This window comes from Solea senegalensis, linkage group LG4 (genome assembly GCF_019176455.1).
Source record: "Solea senegalensis isolate Sse05_10M linkage group LG4, IFAPA_SoseM_1, whole genome shotgun sequence".
NCBI lineage: Eukaryota > Metazoa > Chordata > Actinopteri > Pleuronectiformes > Soleidae > Solea > Solea senegalensis.
The window spans coordinates 20,543,683-20,561,584 of NC_058024.1; the positions used below are offsets into that span (position 1 = coordinate 20,543,683).

At 39.0% G+C, this 17,902-nt stretch overlaps 1 protein-coding gene across 2 annotated transcripts; it reads right to left on the reverse strand.

The window, feature by feature from the left end:
* Nucleotides 1–9,873: 9,873 nt before the first annotated feature.
* LOC122767873 (cytochrome c oxidase subunit NDUFA4) lies at nt 9,874–16,427 on the reverse strand. 2 transcript variants are annotated; one of them, XM_044023408.1, is made up of 5 exons: nt 16,215–16,427; nt 13,235–13,320; nt 11,114–11,177; nt 10,614–10,686; nt 10,066–10,100 (listed from the first exon to the last, which is right to left on the reverse strand). In XM_044023408.1, the coding sequence occupies exons 1-4, from the start codon at nt 16,254–16,256 to the stop codon at nt 10,633–10,635; spliced, it is 246 nt and encodes an 81-aa protein (XP_043879343.1). In that variant the 5' UTR covers nt 16,257–16,427; the 3' UTR covers nt 10,066–10,100; nt 10,614–10,632. The 2 variants fall into 2 exon arrangements, with proteins under 2 accessions (XP_043879342.1, XP_043879343.1); XM_044023407.1 differs by lacking the exon at nt 10,614–10,686 and having other exon boundaries at nt 9,874–10,100.
* Nucleotides 16,428–17,902: the final 1,475 nt, after the last annotated feature.

A 17,902-nucleotide genomic window follows, 5' to 3' on the forward strand; every position in this document is an offset into this window, starting at 1 on the left:
CTCAAACTTGAATTATGACTAGACATGATGATGCAGCTGAATTGTAGATATCTATAATGACAAACCCCATACACATTAACGGGAAAAGTGACGTCATTCTGACTGCGTAAAAACGTGTGGCTATCGCAAGCTGTAGTTCAGACTAGTGGGAATGACGTCACAGATATCTACAACTACAATGCATTGTATAGTCTCGATTAAAGAACGACGAGTCAACGTGACGTCACAGATAAATGTAACGTTAAGTCCAGACAGTCAAACTTTGGTCCTGGTGGGGGCGGGATATTTAAACCCTCGATGCCCCGCCCACCATTTGATTCGGTTCACCTGCTACCTCACAGTGAGCTAGCTTAAAACCCCACCGCAAACGTTAAATGATTTCATAAACATGTTAACCAGCCAACAGTCTGATAACATATTTTATTGATGGATAACTAGTTCATGACAGACAGTTTGCTTGCTGGTGTTGCCATTCACCTGCTCTCTTCACTGGAGCTGCACTTATCCACTGTTCAAACTTTTCAAAAGGATTTACTAACTGCTCCATTAAAGGTAAGTGAGAGCTACTTGTGCTAACACGAGCTGCCTGTCATTGCAGTGTCTTGGCTTTGTCTGTTAGCCTATGTGTTGTACTATGTCAAGCCTTATTTCAACATTTAATCGCCAAGTTTGACTGTCTGGAATTACCGTTATAGATATCTGTGACGTCATGTTGACTAGGTAATTTCATTGTGACCGTAGCATGAGTTGTTGTTGTAGATATATGTAATGTAATTCTTACTACTACTAAAACTACAGTAACAGATATCTGCAATTCATTTTTTACTAGTAAAAATGACGTCATTGTTGCCACTGTATGGGGTTTGTCATTATAGATATCTCTCTAATTCCAGTTTCAGATATCTACAACGTCATAATGACTACTCACAATTCAAGATAGAGACATCTACAACGTCATAATAGCTATCTGAAAGTTAATATATTTTAAAAAAGGACAATGTAGTTATCAATGTAGGCTTACCATAGATAATTATAGATAAATATCTTGAACTTGAGTTATAACTTTTCACAATGACATTGTAGATATCTGAAACTGGAATCAGAGCTATCTACAATCTACAATTCAGTTGCTAATATAGTTGTAGATATCTATGCCCCATACACATGAATGGCAAAAGTGATGTCCTTCTGACTATTAAAAACTGAATTGCAGATAGTAGTTTTGACTACTAAGAATGACCTTGCAGATATTGGTAGAGAAATACCTGTCTACTGATTAGATGTTAAAATCGCTTACCATAGTTCTTTGTTTCACCTTTGTTGTCTTTACGTTGCTGATGACCCATGGGTTGTTTTCTTTGCTTAGTTGCTTCCTGTTTTACTCTTCTCTGAGGAAATTATGTTTGCCCGTTTCTCTGTGTAGCATAACTCAACACTTCCCAGGATAGTCCAAAGAAGAAATTATAAGATTAACTGATGATCAATTTTGTGATTTAGTTATTCATTATCAATTGTTTAACCATTTGAGATAAGGGAGAGCACTCGCATTGTGGGAAAATTAGTGGCTTTGGCAGAGTTTTGTGCTCTTTATGTGATTCTCTTCTGTTTCGCTCCTTTTTCTGTCTGCATTATTGGACTGAATTGAGTGCTACAGTGCTCATGTAAACCATGTGCCAAGTAACACTGTATAGCATCTCCAGAGGATCAAATATTGGATATGATTTTTCTTGTAAACAGCCACATACCATTTTTTTCTATTATTGTGACTTCACTGGGAGCAATGTGTTTATGTGGTTGTCTGCTTTACTGTTTTGTTTTTTTATGCCACACTTGCATTCATTTGCAACCTGAGGACTGTATGGATGGACTATTGTTTTTCTGCTCATCAATGCACAACAATCTATAGGAGGGCTAATCAACAACAACAACATATAATACAATGCCTGTTGCAATGTTTGCGTCTGTCATTGCAATATTGGGTGTATTGCTGTATTTAAATGTGTCCAGTGTGTACAAGAGTATATACTGCAGGTGATGATGTTGGAATGGCCACAGACAGAGCTGCAGGGTTTGTCGAGGTGGTAATAGCAGATATAGCCTGGTTCTTTGCTGTGTTTGATGGGGAGTTTATTATTGGCATGCTTGCATAGTTCCATCCATCTCTGTAACAATCCCTTATGTGCTGTGGCTGGTGTATTCCAGCAGTCCAGAAGCCAAATATCAACACTGTTATACTAATGGTTGCAGCCATTTCAGATGTACGATTATATTTGTATGGAAATTGTATGCATTGACACTTTTGAGCACTAGGTGGAGTATTCATCATTGTATCACTGGGACATACAGTAGCGTAGGAGCCATTACACCTAGTAATACAGTGGTACAGTTTCTGACTGTAAAATAGCTCAGTGGCTGTTTCTTATTGATCATCTTTACATTCTGTGGCCTTGACTGTACAGAGGTCCTTCTCCCATTATGTGATACAGAGCACAATGATGAGTTTATTTGTGTTGTGTTAATGGGGCATCATGGGAAGATACATGTGAAGGTGGCCTACTCAATAGATTTATGCCTGGAATAAGATGCACTCTTTAATTCTATAGAATAAAAAGTAATTTCTCAAACATGAATAATAGTTTACTGTCATGCCTGATACAGTACTTATTTGATGAAATAGAAGCAATATAGTTGAGATTTTTAAGTTTTTAATAGCAGGGTAGTCGAAATCATGTACATTTAAAATGATGCTGTAATTAAGGACTGATCATCCGAATTGATTAAAGCCTGGAGCCTGGGGAATATACTATATATTGGTAATGAAGTATTGATTAGGAAATGGTAACCCATTTCTGATACTTTAGAAACAACACAGCTCTTGAGTGTCGGTTAGTCTGACTTAATGTATGTAGTATTTTATTACCAACAACATAAAATTCTTATGTGTGGGCAATAATGAGATTATTTGTTCAATCAATGTTATTGGTGATTGAAATGACATGTATAGTCAGGTCAGGATTGTGAAAGATATTGCACCCAATAGGCCACTTTAGCTGCATGACAGTTGTGCATCAGCAACAATTCTGATTGTGCGTTCACTGTTTCACTAAAATGGCTGCATAAAGACTTATTTCTTTTTTCCCCTAATCTTTATCTGTTAAGCCAGCTAAGACCAACATTGCCCGATCTTTATAAAGAGCTTTATATCCAGGTGGAGAAAGTACTTTAACAGAAGGCAAGTACTGTACCTTGAATTACGCTGATAATGGATAATGATAATGCCAATTTGCTTTGGCAAACTATATATATGAATGAAGATAAGTAACTTTCACAAGCATCAATGTTGGAGTTGCATCAAATTGTACTTAGGTAGCTCCCTTGCCAGTTTTTTTGGCAGTCATCTCATGTAATACAGCTTTCCCCTCCTTTACCCAGTGGTGTTGTTAACAGTTTTTTCCATTTCTTAGAAGCACTACAGATGAGTGATATCTTGTAGCTGCAGAGCGTGTTGTAAAATCACTCTGTAAAATGAATAGGTCTATAAGCAAGAGAAAGTGCAATGAAGAAGCACTCTTCAGTTATAATTGTAATAATTGTACACAGTATTACCCATCTGGTAATACTGCCTCATAATGCCGGTCATATATCAAAGCCTTAAAACTTGCCTCTGATCCTCTCCGTGCTGTGGCAGAAAAAATGAAAAAGATGATAAAATTAAGCTCCCTCTAGAGCTGATCTGACAATAAATCATGTCTATTAAATGAAGAGAGGGATAAATGACAGTGCCAACAATTAATTAGAAATATATCTTTAGTCTGATCATGGAGTGTGTGTGTGTTTGTTTGCAAGTGTGTGAGTTAGATGTGTGTTGAATACCTGTACTGGCTGAAGATATGTGATAAATAACCATTCATATTTTGTAAAGAGGAACTGTGTGTCTGGATGTAATGATGTACCAAGCCATAGTATTTAGACACCCAAACCGCACTAATGCGCAGCAATTATCTGATAATGAAACAGTCCATGAGATATCAATTAAGTGTGCGTGGTGGCTGTCAGTCTGCTGTATAATCCTAATCCCAATCCTGATATTTTCATACTTCTGCACCTGCTGCTTCTTCTATTGCTAATAATGGTAATATCCAGGTGCAACAAGCCTAAGAGGAAAATTGGGTTGATGTAAAGATCCATCTGCACATGCCCACATGGAGAAATTAGCCTGTGTTATCAAATCCATTGGAAGTTAAGAATTGCATATCCAAAGCGACTTACTATGGAATTGAGTACAATCAGCCATGATGTCTTTCGCACACAGGGTACCGGTCTTAACCACTGAGCCACTTCACCCCCACACCTAAATGAACAACTGAACATGGCTGTGGTTAGTTAAAGAAAACCTGGTTGTTTTAAATAACATTCTTCATTTGGTCTGTTAATCGTGGTGGAAACATTATCGCCTGCAAGGAATTCAACATGGTTGCTTTATTAATCTTAATGAATTAAACCTAACCAGAAGGCTTGTATTTTTTTTATCTATTTAGTAGACCAAACATTGCACTATGCCAGTTCTGATTATACACTTGAGCTGTGATGTGCAAACTGCTGCAAACTCATGGTTCATTTCTTTTAACACCATGTACCCACACTGGTGACCTCTTTGACACATTTATTTTGGACACAGAGTAAATGTACATTAAACTTAAAATAAGTTCAACGGTGTCCAAAGAGGTTTTCAGAAGAGGTCGCCCTGCAGCCAAAGAAAAGTAAATAACCCTACAAGGCTGTTTATTGCTTTGTCGCTTTACTCGTCAAATATGTATCCAACTCCAATCAGACAATGATAATTAAGTTGAAGAACAAAAGTTTATCAACAAGTAGAATGGGAGACAACAGCTCTAGAGTGGTATCATTTTTTCAGTGTGACGGTATGAGAAGCAAAGGTCTTAAAAGGAAAAGTATGGACATTTTCAAGTTTATTGTCCTGTTTTGTTTGTTTATTTATTTAATTGTTGCAACTTTGGGTTTTACTTTTAATGTATTTGGGTTGGGTCACTTTAATGGTTTACTTTATATATTGCATTTTCTTCAAGTGTCCTCCAAAAGTAATAGACTTTTTATTGTTTGTCTCCTCTTTGTTCTCGGCTATCAGCTGGATTAATGACACTCTGATGATACACATGAGGACAAGGAAATATTTCCATCCTCAAATAATTGTCTAACAGTGTCCCTGATCTGCAATCCAGGAAGCTTTATATGTGTGTGTATGTGTCTGAAAGAGTCAGTTATATCTATTTTATACACACATTTTCCCCTTTTACCTGTACCTTGAGTAAACAAACATTTTTTCCACTCCTGCAGTAAACCTGCAGTGGTGAGCCAGTAATTGAACCCTGTTTTTTTTCCCCCCGGTCTAACTTAATGGAACCTCTCCTCGCTCCTGAAGCGATGAGGGATTCTAGGAACAAGGCTCCCAATGCAGCATAATTCTTTATGCCGCTTTCAACACAGTGTGAGCTATTCTCGCGTTGTATATTACAAACATGCCGCTGGCATATCTAGGAATTCTTAAAGGCACCATGCGTCCGCGTACACCGTCATAATACTCCAGCCGTGCGTTTCTCACCACACCATTCATTTCTAAAATTTGAATAAAACTGTTAAACTAAAATGATAAATATTCTTCTAAGATAATAAAAATACATTAGTACAAACCATGGAGTGTATGGTTATAGCATTTAAAAAGTGCTTTATTTTGTATATGTGATAAATGCCATGTCATTATGACCCAAGGCCATGCTTTCTTCTGCTGCCAAGGAGGTTTTGGCAGCATTTGTGTGTTTGTGAGCAGCATAAGTCAAAAAAATAACAATGGATTTTATTGACATTTTCTCAGGATGTAGGCTATGGCTCAGGAAATAAATTATTAGATTTTGGTGGTGATCTGTTGAGTCCTCGTCATTGATGCTGTTTTTGAATGTATTGACACTGTGGGAAACTGAACGGCATTGTCTTCGACATCAGCATAGGTTTCACATAGCATTGTTCCAGTCTCCGAGCCAAATCTTGAATCGGCCGGTGCATTCAGACGGAAAAAAATTGGTTTGGAACTTGAAACGTTGGTTCCTAGTAGGAATTAAAACTACTTGGAATTTCCTTGTGAACCATTATGTCGTTATTGGGCACTGTGGGCTATAGACGAGACGAAGAAGGAAGGCCAACATCCCTGTGAAAATAGCAAAGGACACGATGTAGTAGTCTCTGGAAAGGACAAAATGTTTGATGGTCACATGGGTGTCCCCTAAATTCCAGGATCATTAACAGAAGCTCACATGTTGTGCACTGAGTCATGGCCTTGTTGATAACATATGGCAGTGGAACTTTGATTGTGCTTAACTGGTGTGAAATCACCAAGGTTCTCAACTAGAGATCGAAACAGGAATCATGCTGGGACTTGCTGTTGTGAAAGCACCATCTTAGCACCTTCTATAGTCTGAAGACATTTTTTAGACCTGAAACATAAACCCACGTATTTCCTTTCTTACAACCTACAACGGTTGTTCCATTTGGATTATGGTTGGACAAGTTCTGGTTTGAATTTAGTTTTTGAAACTCGGGGAGGAAAAACATTAAAGGATGAAAGGCCTCACTATCTTCATTGGATCAGTCGGTCTGCCCAGGGCCTTTCAACAACAACCACTCTACTCCAGCGCTGCCACAGTTTCCTCCTGTTTTGCGGCATGTCCTATTTACTTATTTATTCGTCCCTTTCTCCACCCATGACTTACTTCTTATCTCACCCATTAAAATTAATCCTCATCTAAAAATATCTTCTTGCTCATGAGAGAGGATGTAATCGAAGGAGGAGGTGGTCTCGCTCGGTCTCCCTCCCTCCTTCCTTCTGACTCTTAACCGACAAGTGCTCAAGTATGTTGAGAGAGTGCTCTCTCTGACTTCTGTGGTCGAAGAAATTACAAGCAACCTGTGCCTGCGATCACGTACTGCCATACTTCATTGCCTGTTGAGGCCTGATTGGGATTACGCATCTGCCTTAAATGGTAACTGTTTTGCGGCACGTCTGTTGACACAGTCGCTGAAGCTGTATGAATGGAGTAATTTAGCTCTAAGGAGCCATTTTAGAGATAGTGGTGTTGGAGAAATCACTAAAAGCAGACAAGGACAACATAATATTATTAAATAAAGACAGCTTGAAACTGACATGTAAGAAGGCGATGTACGTGCGGTTTTGAAATGTTGAAACAATGAGGCACAGACTATGCACGGCATAAAAAGAGACAACAGCAAAACAAATACTCTTTCCATATTCTACAAGCACTTATCCTTATTAATGTGTGTAATCTGCAAGTGTGTGTCACCCTCAGCTTTAAAGGTTTTGCTCTGATACAGAAAAACAGTGAAGTCACACAGTGAAGCTGTTAAAATTCCATAATGACTATCCTTCCCTCTCTTTCTCTCTCTCTCTGTGACTATGTGTGACCTTGTGATTATGCCCCAGTGTGATGCTTTGGCCCAGCTGATTACCTGTCAGCAGGTTTTGTGTAACACACTCACAAATCCCCTCCTAGCAACAGACAATACCCACTGGGCAGGTTACCACACTGTTTCAGGTAGCATATTGCTGTTTAAAGGGAGCAGACGTACACACACACAAACACATAAATGGACCCATACAGGGGCTGCAACACTGTAGATTGTCTATTAGGAGAACTCAGGGGTCCGACATTCAGACACTTTGTGTGCCATTAGTGTGGGATATTATGTTGTTGTCGGGTGCCCGGTGATACCGAATGAAAGCAGATTTTTACGTGAACACAGACACAAACATTCATCGTTCGATGAATGCTCCAACGTGGGGAATTTATGCCAGTAGGAGGCATTTTTAGTGCAGCTCCTGATTCAGAATGTGTCATTCTCCTGCTTCTCACTGAAGTGAAAATATTTTGGTCTTTCCAGACGAGCAGTGATCAAACAGTTGACAGAAAACCGAAAACAGGTTGATAAGAGTTCTATGACCCACGCAAATATTCATCTCTCAAATTTAATTTCTATTTTAGTCCTCTTCATCTGCAGCCTCATATCACAGCATGAGTGCATGTGTGACTTACTTGTCACAGCACTGCTGGATTTGTGATGTGGAGAGTGCAGTAAATAATGCTCCTCTCATGGAAATTAAAAGGAAAAGTCTGGCTTGTGGAGATTTATAAGTTCATTTGGCTTTTCAAGGTATGCATACGCATTGATATATCATAACATGGTGGTCATGTTAAGCAGAGAGGTTTCCTAAATCTGAAGTACCGTGAAAAACTAAATACCAAATTAACTTTGACCTTTTAACACCGCTTTTCTTGTTTTGTGTTGTGGTTCTTCATAGTCTTTTACACATTTGCTTATCTATCTATTGCTGATCTTTTAAATGCAATCCAAGAATAAAATATGACAACATGCTCTGACATTCATATATTTGTTTACACTCCCTCATTGTCATGCTGTGTAGTCTTTGCCTCATGGACTTCTTGTTAGGATAACAGCTGTTGTTACAGAGGTGGAACTATACTTCTGCTGTTTTTGTTGTAGACATTTTTGATGGGATGTGATTACACATCTGCTAAACCAAGCACTACAATTATACTCTATGCTTTACTAGCTTGTAGCTGATATTGACTGTGTGCCACATGGCGGTGTGCAAGTACTATGTACAATGAGTTTATTTTAGTTTTTTTTTCTTCTTCTTTGAAACAGCTGCCTGGTGGACGTGAGTTAATGAGTGGACCAAAACAACTCAGCTTCTACTCAGAAGAGATGAAAAGAGTTTAAACTTGGGAAAATGGTCCGTAGAGGTTAGGGGAATGACAGCTTCTGGCAACAGTTTTCTGGTTCATCACTTTAAATGAACCATCGCTCAGCACTGTAGTAGTTTGACGCATTTGTGTCATCTTATTTGTCGATGGTGATCAACACAATGTAAATCGGCTGATTCTGATTTTCAGTGGATCCATCAGTTCATCCCTTTTGAAAATATTGATGCTGAGTGCACCAAACTGGAGCACAAACTGAAGATATTTACACATGTTCATCATCATTACTGTAGACCAAAGTCAAATGTGATGATTAATACTAGGGGTGTCACGACCTCGGTTATAAATCGAATATTGATCGAAACAACATCACAATCTCGACCTTCGAAAGCAAAGATGGAATTGAGGATTTAACCACGCCCCCAGGCGTGACAGAGGGGGTTGTTGTAGCATGACTACACGTTACCCCCGCCCACCCGAAGCTGCTGTCAACTAATGGCAACAGCTAACAAATAAAACCATGGCAACTGTTGATTTGGGCGACACATTGACCAAAACTCGAACCGAATTTTGTCAACAACGTTCGCAAAGCTATATGATGTATTATATATTATCAGCAAGGACATCTCCGCATGTATCATAAGGACGTAGACGTAACTACGGAAATTAACACTGGCAACTCTTCCATCCTCATTTGGAGCGAAACTTCCTCAAAATTCAACTAATGCCAAAGCGATAACTAGTGCTATAGGCGTGTTTATTGCTACATTCATATTGTTAATAAATTATTTAAATGTGTGATACATTTTCACTCATGACACATTGTAGAATATCGAAATGGGAATTAAAAATGAAATGAGTTATTGTGACATAAAACCACAATAACTGAAATGGCAGACCCATCTGCGCTGAAAGAAAGGAAAAAAGATTGAGAATCGTATCGTGGATTTGGAGAATCGTGACGCCCCTAATACCCAACATGAAAACCAGTATAAACACTGATCATGCACTAAGGCTTGGTGTATGATGAATGACGTCAATAACGAATCATGTGACTAAGGAATCAGTCATCTGTGTTGTGTCCTGTTTAATGAGTTTTATTCACTAGGTTACAGTATTAAATCAGAGCTGCTGTGACAGAGCATGAGATCAGAATGTAGACTTTTCACCACAGTGACGTGACAGCGGGAGGTCCTGCCAAACTTGGTGCCTGCGGAGCTGCCTAGAGGACCTTTAGAAGTCAGGGCCTTCTTTCTTCAGGTTCTTGTAGTCTGTATTGATGGCCACAAACTGTGAAAGGCAGGAGGAATTAATTTAAATCTGTTTTGCTTAAATTAAATTTCATTAATCAGTACTGTTTTTAGGAGAGGATGCTGAAAAAAAGAGGTTAGGATTTTTCCGTCTTCCCTGCTGCAACCAGATTTATATGCACGTATGCGCTCACCCAAAACACAATTCTTGTTATAGCTTATTTATTTTTGGGGATAGGTTTATCAGATATGTATCTTGCTGAGCCTTTTGGGAAACGGTAATGCATATGTCATGTACAACACTGTGTGACTGCATACATGTATGCATAGAGTATGGCTCCACAACCATGAAAATGCACATTAATGCTCAGATTTTCTTCTCCTTGTGTATTGCGCTTGATTGGTCTGTTACTAAAACCCTTTGCCTACCCCCCATCTCCTCCCTCTCTCTCCCACTTTCCCGTCCTCATTACGATCATTTTTTGGACTTCAGTGGAATTTCGATGCGAGACCTTTGCCTTCCTGTAGAGAATTAAACATGCCATGTCCTGACCTTTTGTCTGCAGAGTCTTTCATTCCACTGGCAAGCAACACAGCCTTGAAAACCCCAGAAAACGTTCTTTACTCTTAAAAAAGAAAAAAAACAACACACACACACACATCATCTAGATCGTGCCTTCGGTAAGCTGGTTGTTTTTCCGTTCTTTTTTTTAGCGGGGCATTGTTGTTAATATTTCAATTAGTTTGTCTAGGACTCTGTCCTTGTTCAAGGGGTAAGGAAATTACTCCTGACCACCTCCTGGTTTTTAATTAACTTTTGAAAGACATGTTTTCCTTTTGTTCCTTTGTTAGTTTCCTTTATTTGAACGGATGGGGAGAAAGAAAGCCGGACAGCAACAATGTTGATCTGACATTATTTTGCCAGAACTGATCTGTCTAAATCTATTTAGATGGGGTTTTCAGCTGATAAAATGAAAAGGTGCCTTTTTTTCTGGGTAACTTGATTGGTGTAAGCACTCATGCAGGCAGACAGTGTGTGATGGGAAGAGTCACCTTGTACTGGTAGGTTGGATCGAGCTTGTTCCAGGGCTCTGGGTTGTTCTTCTTGTCCCAGAGGCTACAAAAGCAGAACGATTCAGGGCATGCAGAATAAAGCAAAGAGTAGATGAGGAGAAAAAGAAAAATATGAAGAGAAACAAAATATGTAAATGGCAGATGGAAACCAAAGATGGGGGGGGGAGTGATTATGACATGAGGTAAACTCATCCCAGTGACTTGGCATCACTCCTCTGTTCATTAACCAAAGTCTGGATTTCATAACGCTCCACTGTGACTGTCCTTCCCTCATCCCACTGTGGCAGCATGTCATGCCGCCAAAGCACAAACAAAGAGGCCAAGAGGCTGATGGCAGTGTGAGCATGCAACTCCAACCCCCCTCCATTATTACAAACATTAGACAGTCTCTGAGTGAGAGAGAGCGAGGCTGACCAAACACTCATCGCCAGCTGGTGATGAGGTCAGGCTTCATGGCCGACCCTCAGAACAAGTGGTTCTTGTGTGGCTCAAATTAGGCCATGGGATGCACGCTTTTACTTTATGTAAACATTCCCTGATTTCAGTGGGTGGTTTGAATTTTTCATTCTGAAATATGACAAGTTAATAAAGCCATCTGTGTTTGTTTGTTTGTCTATCCTTAATTTACTGTGCGGCTAGTAAAAAAGCTTTGTTTTCCGATGGTAGTATTAAAATCGCTGCACAGTGTTGTTGTTTTATCACTTTGGAATCCTATATGTACACGGTTTCATGTTCAGCATTTGTAACGGAGCCTGACCATTAAATTGACCAGCTGAAATTGTCCACAGATTTTCAACCGTCAAAGATATATTTATTGGATGTGTGGGCTAATAAACTACAGCTAATTGTGTGTTTACTGTGTAGCTTGTTCGTCACAGAACAATAACATTACATTCAAACTGTAAAATCCCCTCTCTGGTACAACTGTTTTTCATCATTATTTGGTGAAAAACCTAAGAGCACCTATTTGTTTTAAATGAGCTGTTATTAACAAAAACAAAAACACAAATGGCCTAATTTCATTTAACTCCTCCTGAGTTCATTACCAGTCTCTTTTCTCCCTATTCAGACCTTGTCTGTCCTTGTTGATCTGATCAATCACATGTTTACTGGCTTAAATAAGACTGTTCACACCTGCCATTAAAATACATCATGGGAGCATCTTCTGTCACAACGTGAGATTGGATCTGGAATGTGGCCCCATGTGTCCTCAAACAGATCCGATCTCAGTACGCATTCGGGACGGATTGGGAGCGTTCAGACTTCTATTTTGCTCAATCAGCCCATGAGTGGATCAGGCAGAATAGATTTGAACCCTTTAACACCTAATTCTCAAAATGTCCATCTGGAGAAAATGTAGAAAATATACTGTAACTAAGTGCTTTTGCCCATTTTTCCAGAATAACTTTCAATATCTGGCAGTTTACTGCATGTTAATATACTGTTTTAACAATTTTAAATAAAATGAAACAAATTTTATTTAAAAACAAACAAACAAACAAACACAGTAGTGGCACATAAACACCAGATTTTGTGTGTTCAATTAGAATTTTGAACAGTATAAAGCATATTTAAAATAACATTTGAGTTTGAGTCTTCGTTTCAATGTCCCAGGACAGGCCAAAAATTGGATTCCATATGCAGGCGTTTTTCCACCCTTTCCTCTCTGGTGACTAAGACTCTGATTCGCCGGCTTTCTGAAACAGTGCGAGTGAAATTGCCGTGATAACCATTTTGTCTTTGACGTGCAACTTCTCAGCTTTCAGAAACGCAAACCCTTGTGTAATTACGGTAATGCAAAGCGCTTCTGCAAATGTGTCATCTGCGATACGTTCTCTGTGACAAGGGTTAATGCCAGGGGTGAGTCATAGTGCCTGTCAGGAAGCTTTGTTTTTACTGGATGCGTTTGTTCGTCAACATTTTCAATCTTTGACTTCTGTGTTACAAGTAAACTTTGCTTTTAGCAGGAAAAAAAACCCAAGTTTAAGCAGTGGAAAATAATCTACTTAACACAGAAAATAATCATATTCTATATTCAAGGATTTAGATCTGCAAATGTACATATTTCTGAAAGCAAAGTGGAAGAATGGGAAGACTTACGTGACATGAGGCCCTCTGGACAGACGGATCAGGTAGAGGAGGGCTCCTGTGAGGCCCAGAGACGTGAAGATAAACTGAGGGATTAACTGAGGAGAGAAGAGGATATGGTAAACAAACATACTCTCTTAAGTGGTTAGCTGTGATATGTACTTTGAGCATAAACCTTTGTGATGTGCACGCACACACACACACACACACACACACACACACACACACAAACATGAGTAGTTGTTATTCTTGCTTTCCCTCTCACTGCCCTCCTGCATATGCATGAGGCCCAGGCGGTGTGTGAGGCAGCTCACTGTCAGCCTGGGTTGAATGGGCAAGGACGTGGTGGAAGAGAGAGTTGCCGTATGTCAGTGAGTGTGTGTGTGTGTGTGTGTGTGTGTGTCAGCCTCTCCTCCTCAACACTACAGTATACCTGTCAGACCAAACATCCACATCACATCACACACACACACACATAGAAATATGCACAGGCTGCATACTCAAACACACAGATGTGTGTGCACATGCAGACACACTTTAATTCGATGATATGAGCTGTGATGATCACAGGAATTAAAATAGAAAATCACATAAGGGGGGGCTGGGGATAATGAGATATGTCAACTTAAACAACCAAGGCTAATGTGTGAAATAAAAATATTTTCTATGGTCATACATTTCTTCTCTGCTCTGCTGTGGGGTGCTCTGTGTACGAGACTGAGCAGAAAGAAGAGTCTCAGTACTCTAGAACAGATGTTCTCTGCCCATACAGATTCAGTCAAGCTGTAGAAAGATGACAGTTTGATCAGGTTGAACTGAAGGATGACTCCGCTCAGCTGTATCTAGACATCTGTCTTCCGTGTGATTGTGTTGTCACTTGCTTTCTTGTTGATTAGCAGAATGTTCAGTGATTAAAACAAAGCTGGTGGAGAGCTGAAGAAAATGTCTTTGGCCTTGAGAACTTAAAACTTTCTGCAGTTTAACTCCGATATGAAAACCCTGCTGCAGACGCAGCTGATCACATATGTAGATGTCAAATGCAGGCTGACAGCTAAGTGCTGTCGGTGAGTATTAGCACTGACTGTGAGGAATATGAATAAATCTCCCACATATAAATCTTGTGAATGATATGTCTATAAATGCAAGGAACATCTGTCTGCTCCCCACATCACTGTCCAATAGTTCATATAACAGGCTTCAAACATGGTGGGTGACTTACTTTGGGCACCAGTGTGTGCAGCGCCATCCAAGGTTACAACAGTTTTGGATTTTTTTATTTGTTTTATTTTTAATTTCTTTTTGACTTTTTGTTTTTAAAATGAATGAGTTTTAATTCGTTTTTAGAGCGGGTTAGTTTTTGGTTTAGTTTTTATTAGTTCTATTGTTAGGTTTAGTCTTTTGTAATATGTAGTATTTGCCAGGAGCAAGATTCAAAAAGGTAATCTTAAGTATTGTGTCTCAAATACAACTTTTCAAAAAAAAAAGCGCTTCGTGTGAACCCAAAAGGGTTATGTATGAAATTAAATTACAAAGACGAGAAAAGCTACAATTGTAGTTAGTTTTGTAAACGTACAATTCAGTTTCAGTTATTTATTTATTTATTTTTAAACTCTAATTTTTATTTAAAATTAAGTTTTCATTATTTATAAGAACCTTGGTGCCAAATTTGGCAGTGTTTGGATTAGAAATGCAAGAGATATTAGAAATTGTGCCACATACACACACACACACACACACACACACGCGTGCACATACACATAAGAAATATCGGTAATATTAAATGATAAATGCCTGTTTTTAGTTTTGATGACCACCGACAATGAATGAATGAATGAATCTTCAACTTTGTCATATGGCATTTGCAGTTAAAAAGTAACAACGTCTGACATTTGAAATAAAGTCTTTGTTTTGAAATAAGTAGGTCATCAGTTGGTCAGTGATGAAATTACACTTTACCCTCATTACAGCAATAGATTGAAAAAATAATTGCAACTGGAATCATGTTGATATTGAAACAGACACGGGTGGCTTCAGGTGAGATAAATAGTTTTGTGGAGTTTTGCTTATATTTTACAGTGTGTGTTCACCAAGAATGTTTTCCTGAATTCCTCTCTGAGGACATTCTCAACAAAACTTTGCAACTTCTCTTGCAACTAAACCTTGGAAAGAAAGTTTTCTGTCTCTCTTTCACTCTCTACTTCTCTTTCACACACACATGAATGTTCAAACATACAGAGGTACAGTGCTTCAGTCAAGCAAACACAAAATGACCATACACACGCACACATATCAGCCACACAGAAGCAGGTCAGCTTTGATCACTGACACACACACACACACACAACTGAGCTGTCCATTCCCCAGTGCTGATATCTTCATATCTTGCCACAAAAGTGAGTCTTTCACCTTTCACCATTCGGCCTGGCTGATCTGGGAAGTGTTTTTCTTCATAGTTTGATGCTGTTGCTGCCCTTATTACTTTTCTGGTGCACTGCCAAGCCAACCCTGTCAATCCTTGAATTTAGGTCACCTTCTGCAACAGTCCAGGGAGGAGGAAAAAGGACAGATAGCTTTCTTTCTTTCGAATCTTTCATTCTGTCATCACTATAATAATGATAGTAAAGCAAGTGAAGATGCTGAGACAAAGTAATGATACACAGTCACTATACATTTCATTGTGTTATTGTATTAGAATTTTAAACGACCACATACTAATGACAGGAACAGGCTCATGTGATACTTAAAATTTTTTTTTTGCCAAATGTTTTACAGTGACTTTAGTTTTTGGATAAAAGTTGTTTGTAAAATGGTTTTGATAGACTCTCGTTGGTTGTACTCAGTTTCTTGTTAATTTTGCAAAAACCTTTATTACATTGGGTTGACTTTTTGTGTGTGTGACCCTACAGTGCACATGTTATACAACATTTAAAATGTACGTCATGAATGTATATAGTAACAAAAAAGATCCCGACATGAACATGATGCAACCTACCCCTGGGTGTTTCTTCGCATGTTGGAGTATGGTCTTAAACATCTTTATTATCCTTGAAAAAGCAATCCACCAAAACTTAAATCGAAATCATGTAAGAAGAAAAACTGACCGCTAACGACCGATTAATGTATCCATGTGAGTGAATGTCTGTTAGCTGGAGTACAGTGTTTGGGGCAGTGCGGGGAAACCTGTTGCCAGTCTCTCACTTTCTCCTCACTCCCTCCCATTGAATAAGCAGGAGGGTCAGAAGGGAGACGGAGAAGGGAGGGAGAGGGGGAGACACAGTCCTAATCCTTATAATCCTATTAGCTCAGGACACTGTAAGTTTCCAGTGTGGTTAATTTGGTACTCTAAAGTTTGCGGATGTGTTTGTTTTTTTATGCAACACTAAATTTGCAGTCATTGCAAGTCCTATTTTTACTCACTCATCAGATACAGACAGATATTTCCTCAGCAGTAGAGCAGCCAGCTTCTATAATGAATTCACATTTAAACCACACACCACATTACAACATTGGAGTTAGACTCTTAAAGTCACTCTAAGACTTTTGAACCAAAAGAGGGGTCTTTATATGTGGTTGAGCATTTTTGTTGTGTGAAGTAGACACAATTAAAGCAGTGCCCCAACACGTCCCTTGGGTTGAGACCTTTGTCTCTGGTATGATAATGGAAATTGATTAGTCAGTAATGCAACATCTGCAGAACTTTCAGGTTCTTCAACAACACTTATGCAACCTAATGTAATTAACACCAGAATGCTACGCTGCTAAAATGGTGCAGGTCATTACTATTACTTATTTAAAGTACCCGTTGTTTTCCCACCATTTATCTTGCATAAGTTGATTAGAGACATAGGAGTTTCACTCTTAGCCATGCTGGCCCGAGGCAACATGAGTTTTGGACGTGGCATGAATTTTGGTATGCACCTTCATTCACCTGTTATAAGACCAAGTGGCAGCCAGTCATGACATCACCCATAAGAATCTGAAGTTTGAAGCTTCCAGAAATTTGGTCTGGTGCCATGTTGGTGTTTTCCAGGGGCGTCACCTGCAACCAGGCATCCATTGGACAACATCAACTGTCAACCACACTGGAGTCCACACATATCTGTCATGCCTTGTCTAGTTTCTAGGAATATATTAATATTTAATGATTTAAATCAAGTGAAAAGTACACTCATTTTCACACTGACTTCCATTCAAACTGACCTTTTCATGCAACCAGTGGAGTTGCTGTTCAGTGTATTTTTACTTCCATATTTGCTTCCTCAGGAGAATTGGAAGACTACGCCCACTTTTTATATACAGTCTTTAAATTTGGGGGAAAAGCAATAGCTATAAACTGTCTGTACAGCACAGCAGTTGCATTCTTTGTATTGGAGCAGTATCGCCCTTATTCAAATACAATTCTATTCCACTTAATACATTGTTATGTCCATTAGCCATTTGTGGGATCAGTGTAGCAATCAGCATGAGATTAATAACAGTTCCTTCATGTAGAAGTTCAGTTTGTACATCCTGCTTCATTTGGGATCATATTCCCCAACTCTTAACTCGTCTTTACTCCAGTATTTTGAGGTGATTAATGCATTGGTTCCTGTATCCTGCAGTCTTGTGAGTCACCCTAAGTTGTTTTACCTGACATTTGTCAGTGGAAGGACTGCTATTTCTGTATACCACATGACAAGG

Excerpts from the sequence above, each read along its gene's own strand:
- LOC122767873 (XM_044023407.1), bottom strand. The coding sequence starts at position 16,256 with ATGTTTAAGACCATACTCCAACATGCGAAGAAACACCCAGGG. Across the intron at positions 13,321-16,214 it reads ATGCGAAGAAACACCCAGGG|TTAATCCCTCAGTTTATCTT; the intron begins GTAGGTTGCATC and ends TTCTCTCCTCAG. Across the intron at positions 11,178-13,234 it reads TCCAGAGGGCCTCATGTCAC|CCTCTGGGACAAGAAGAACA; the intron begins GTAAGTCTTCCC and ends CTGCTTTTGTAG.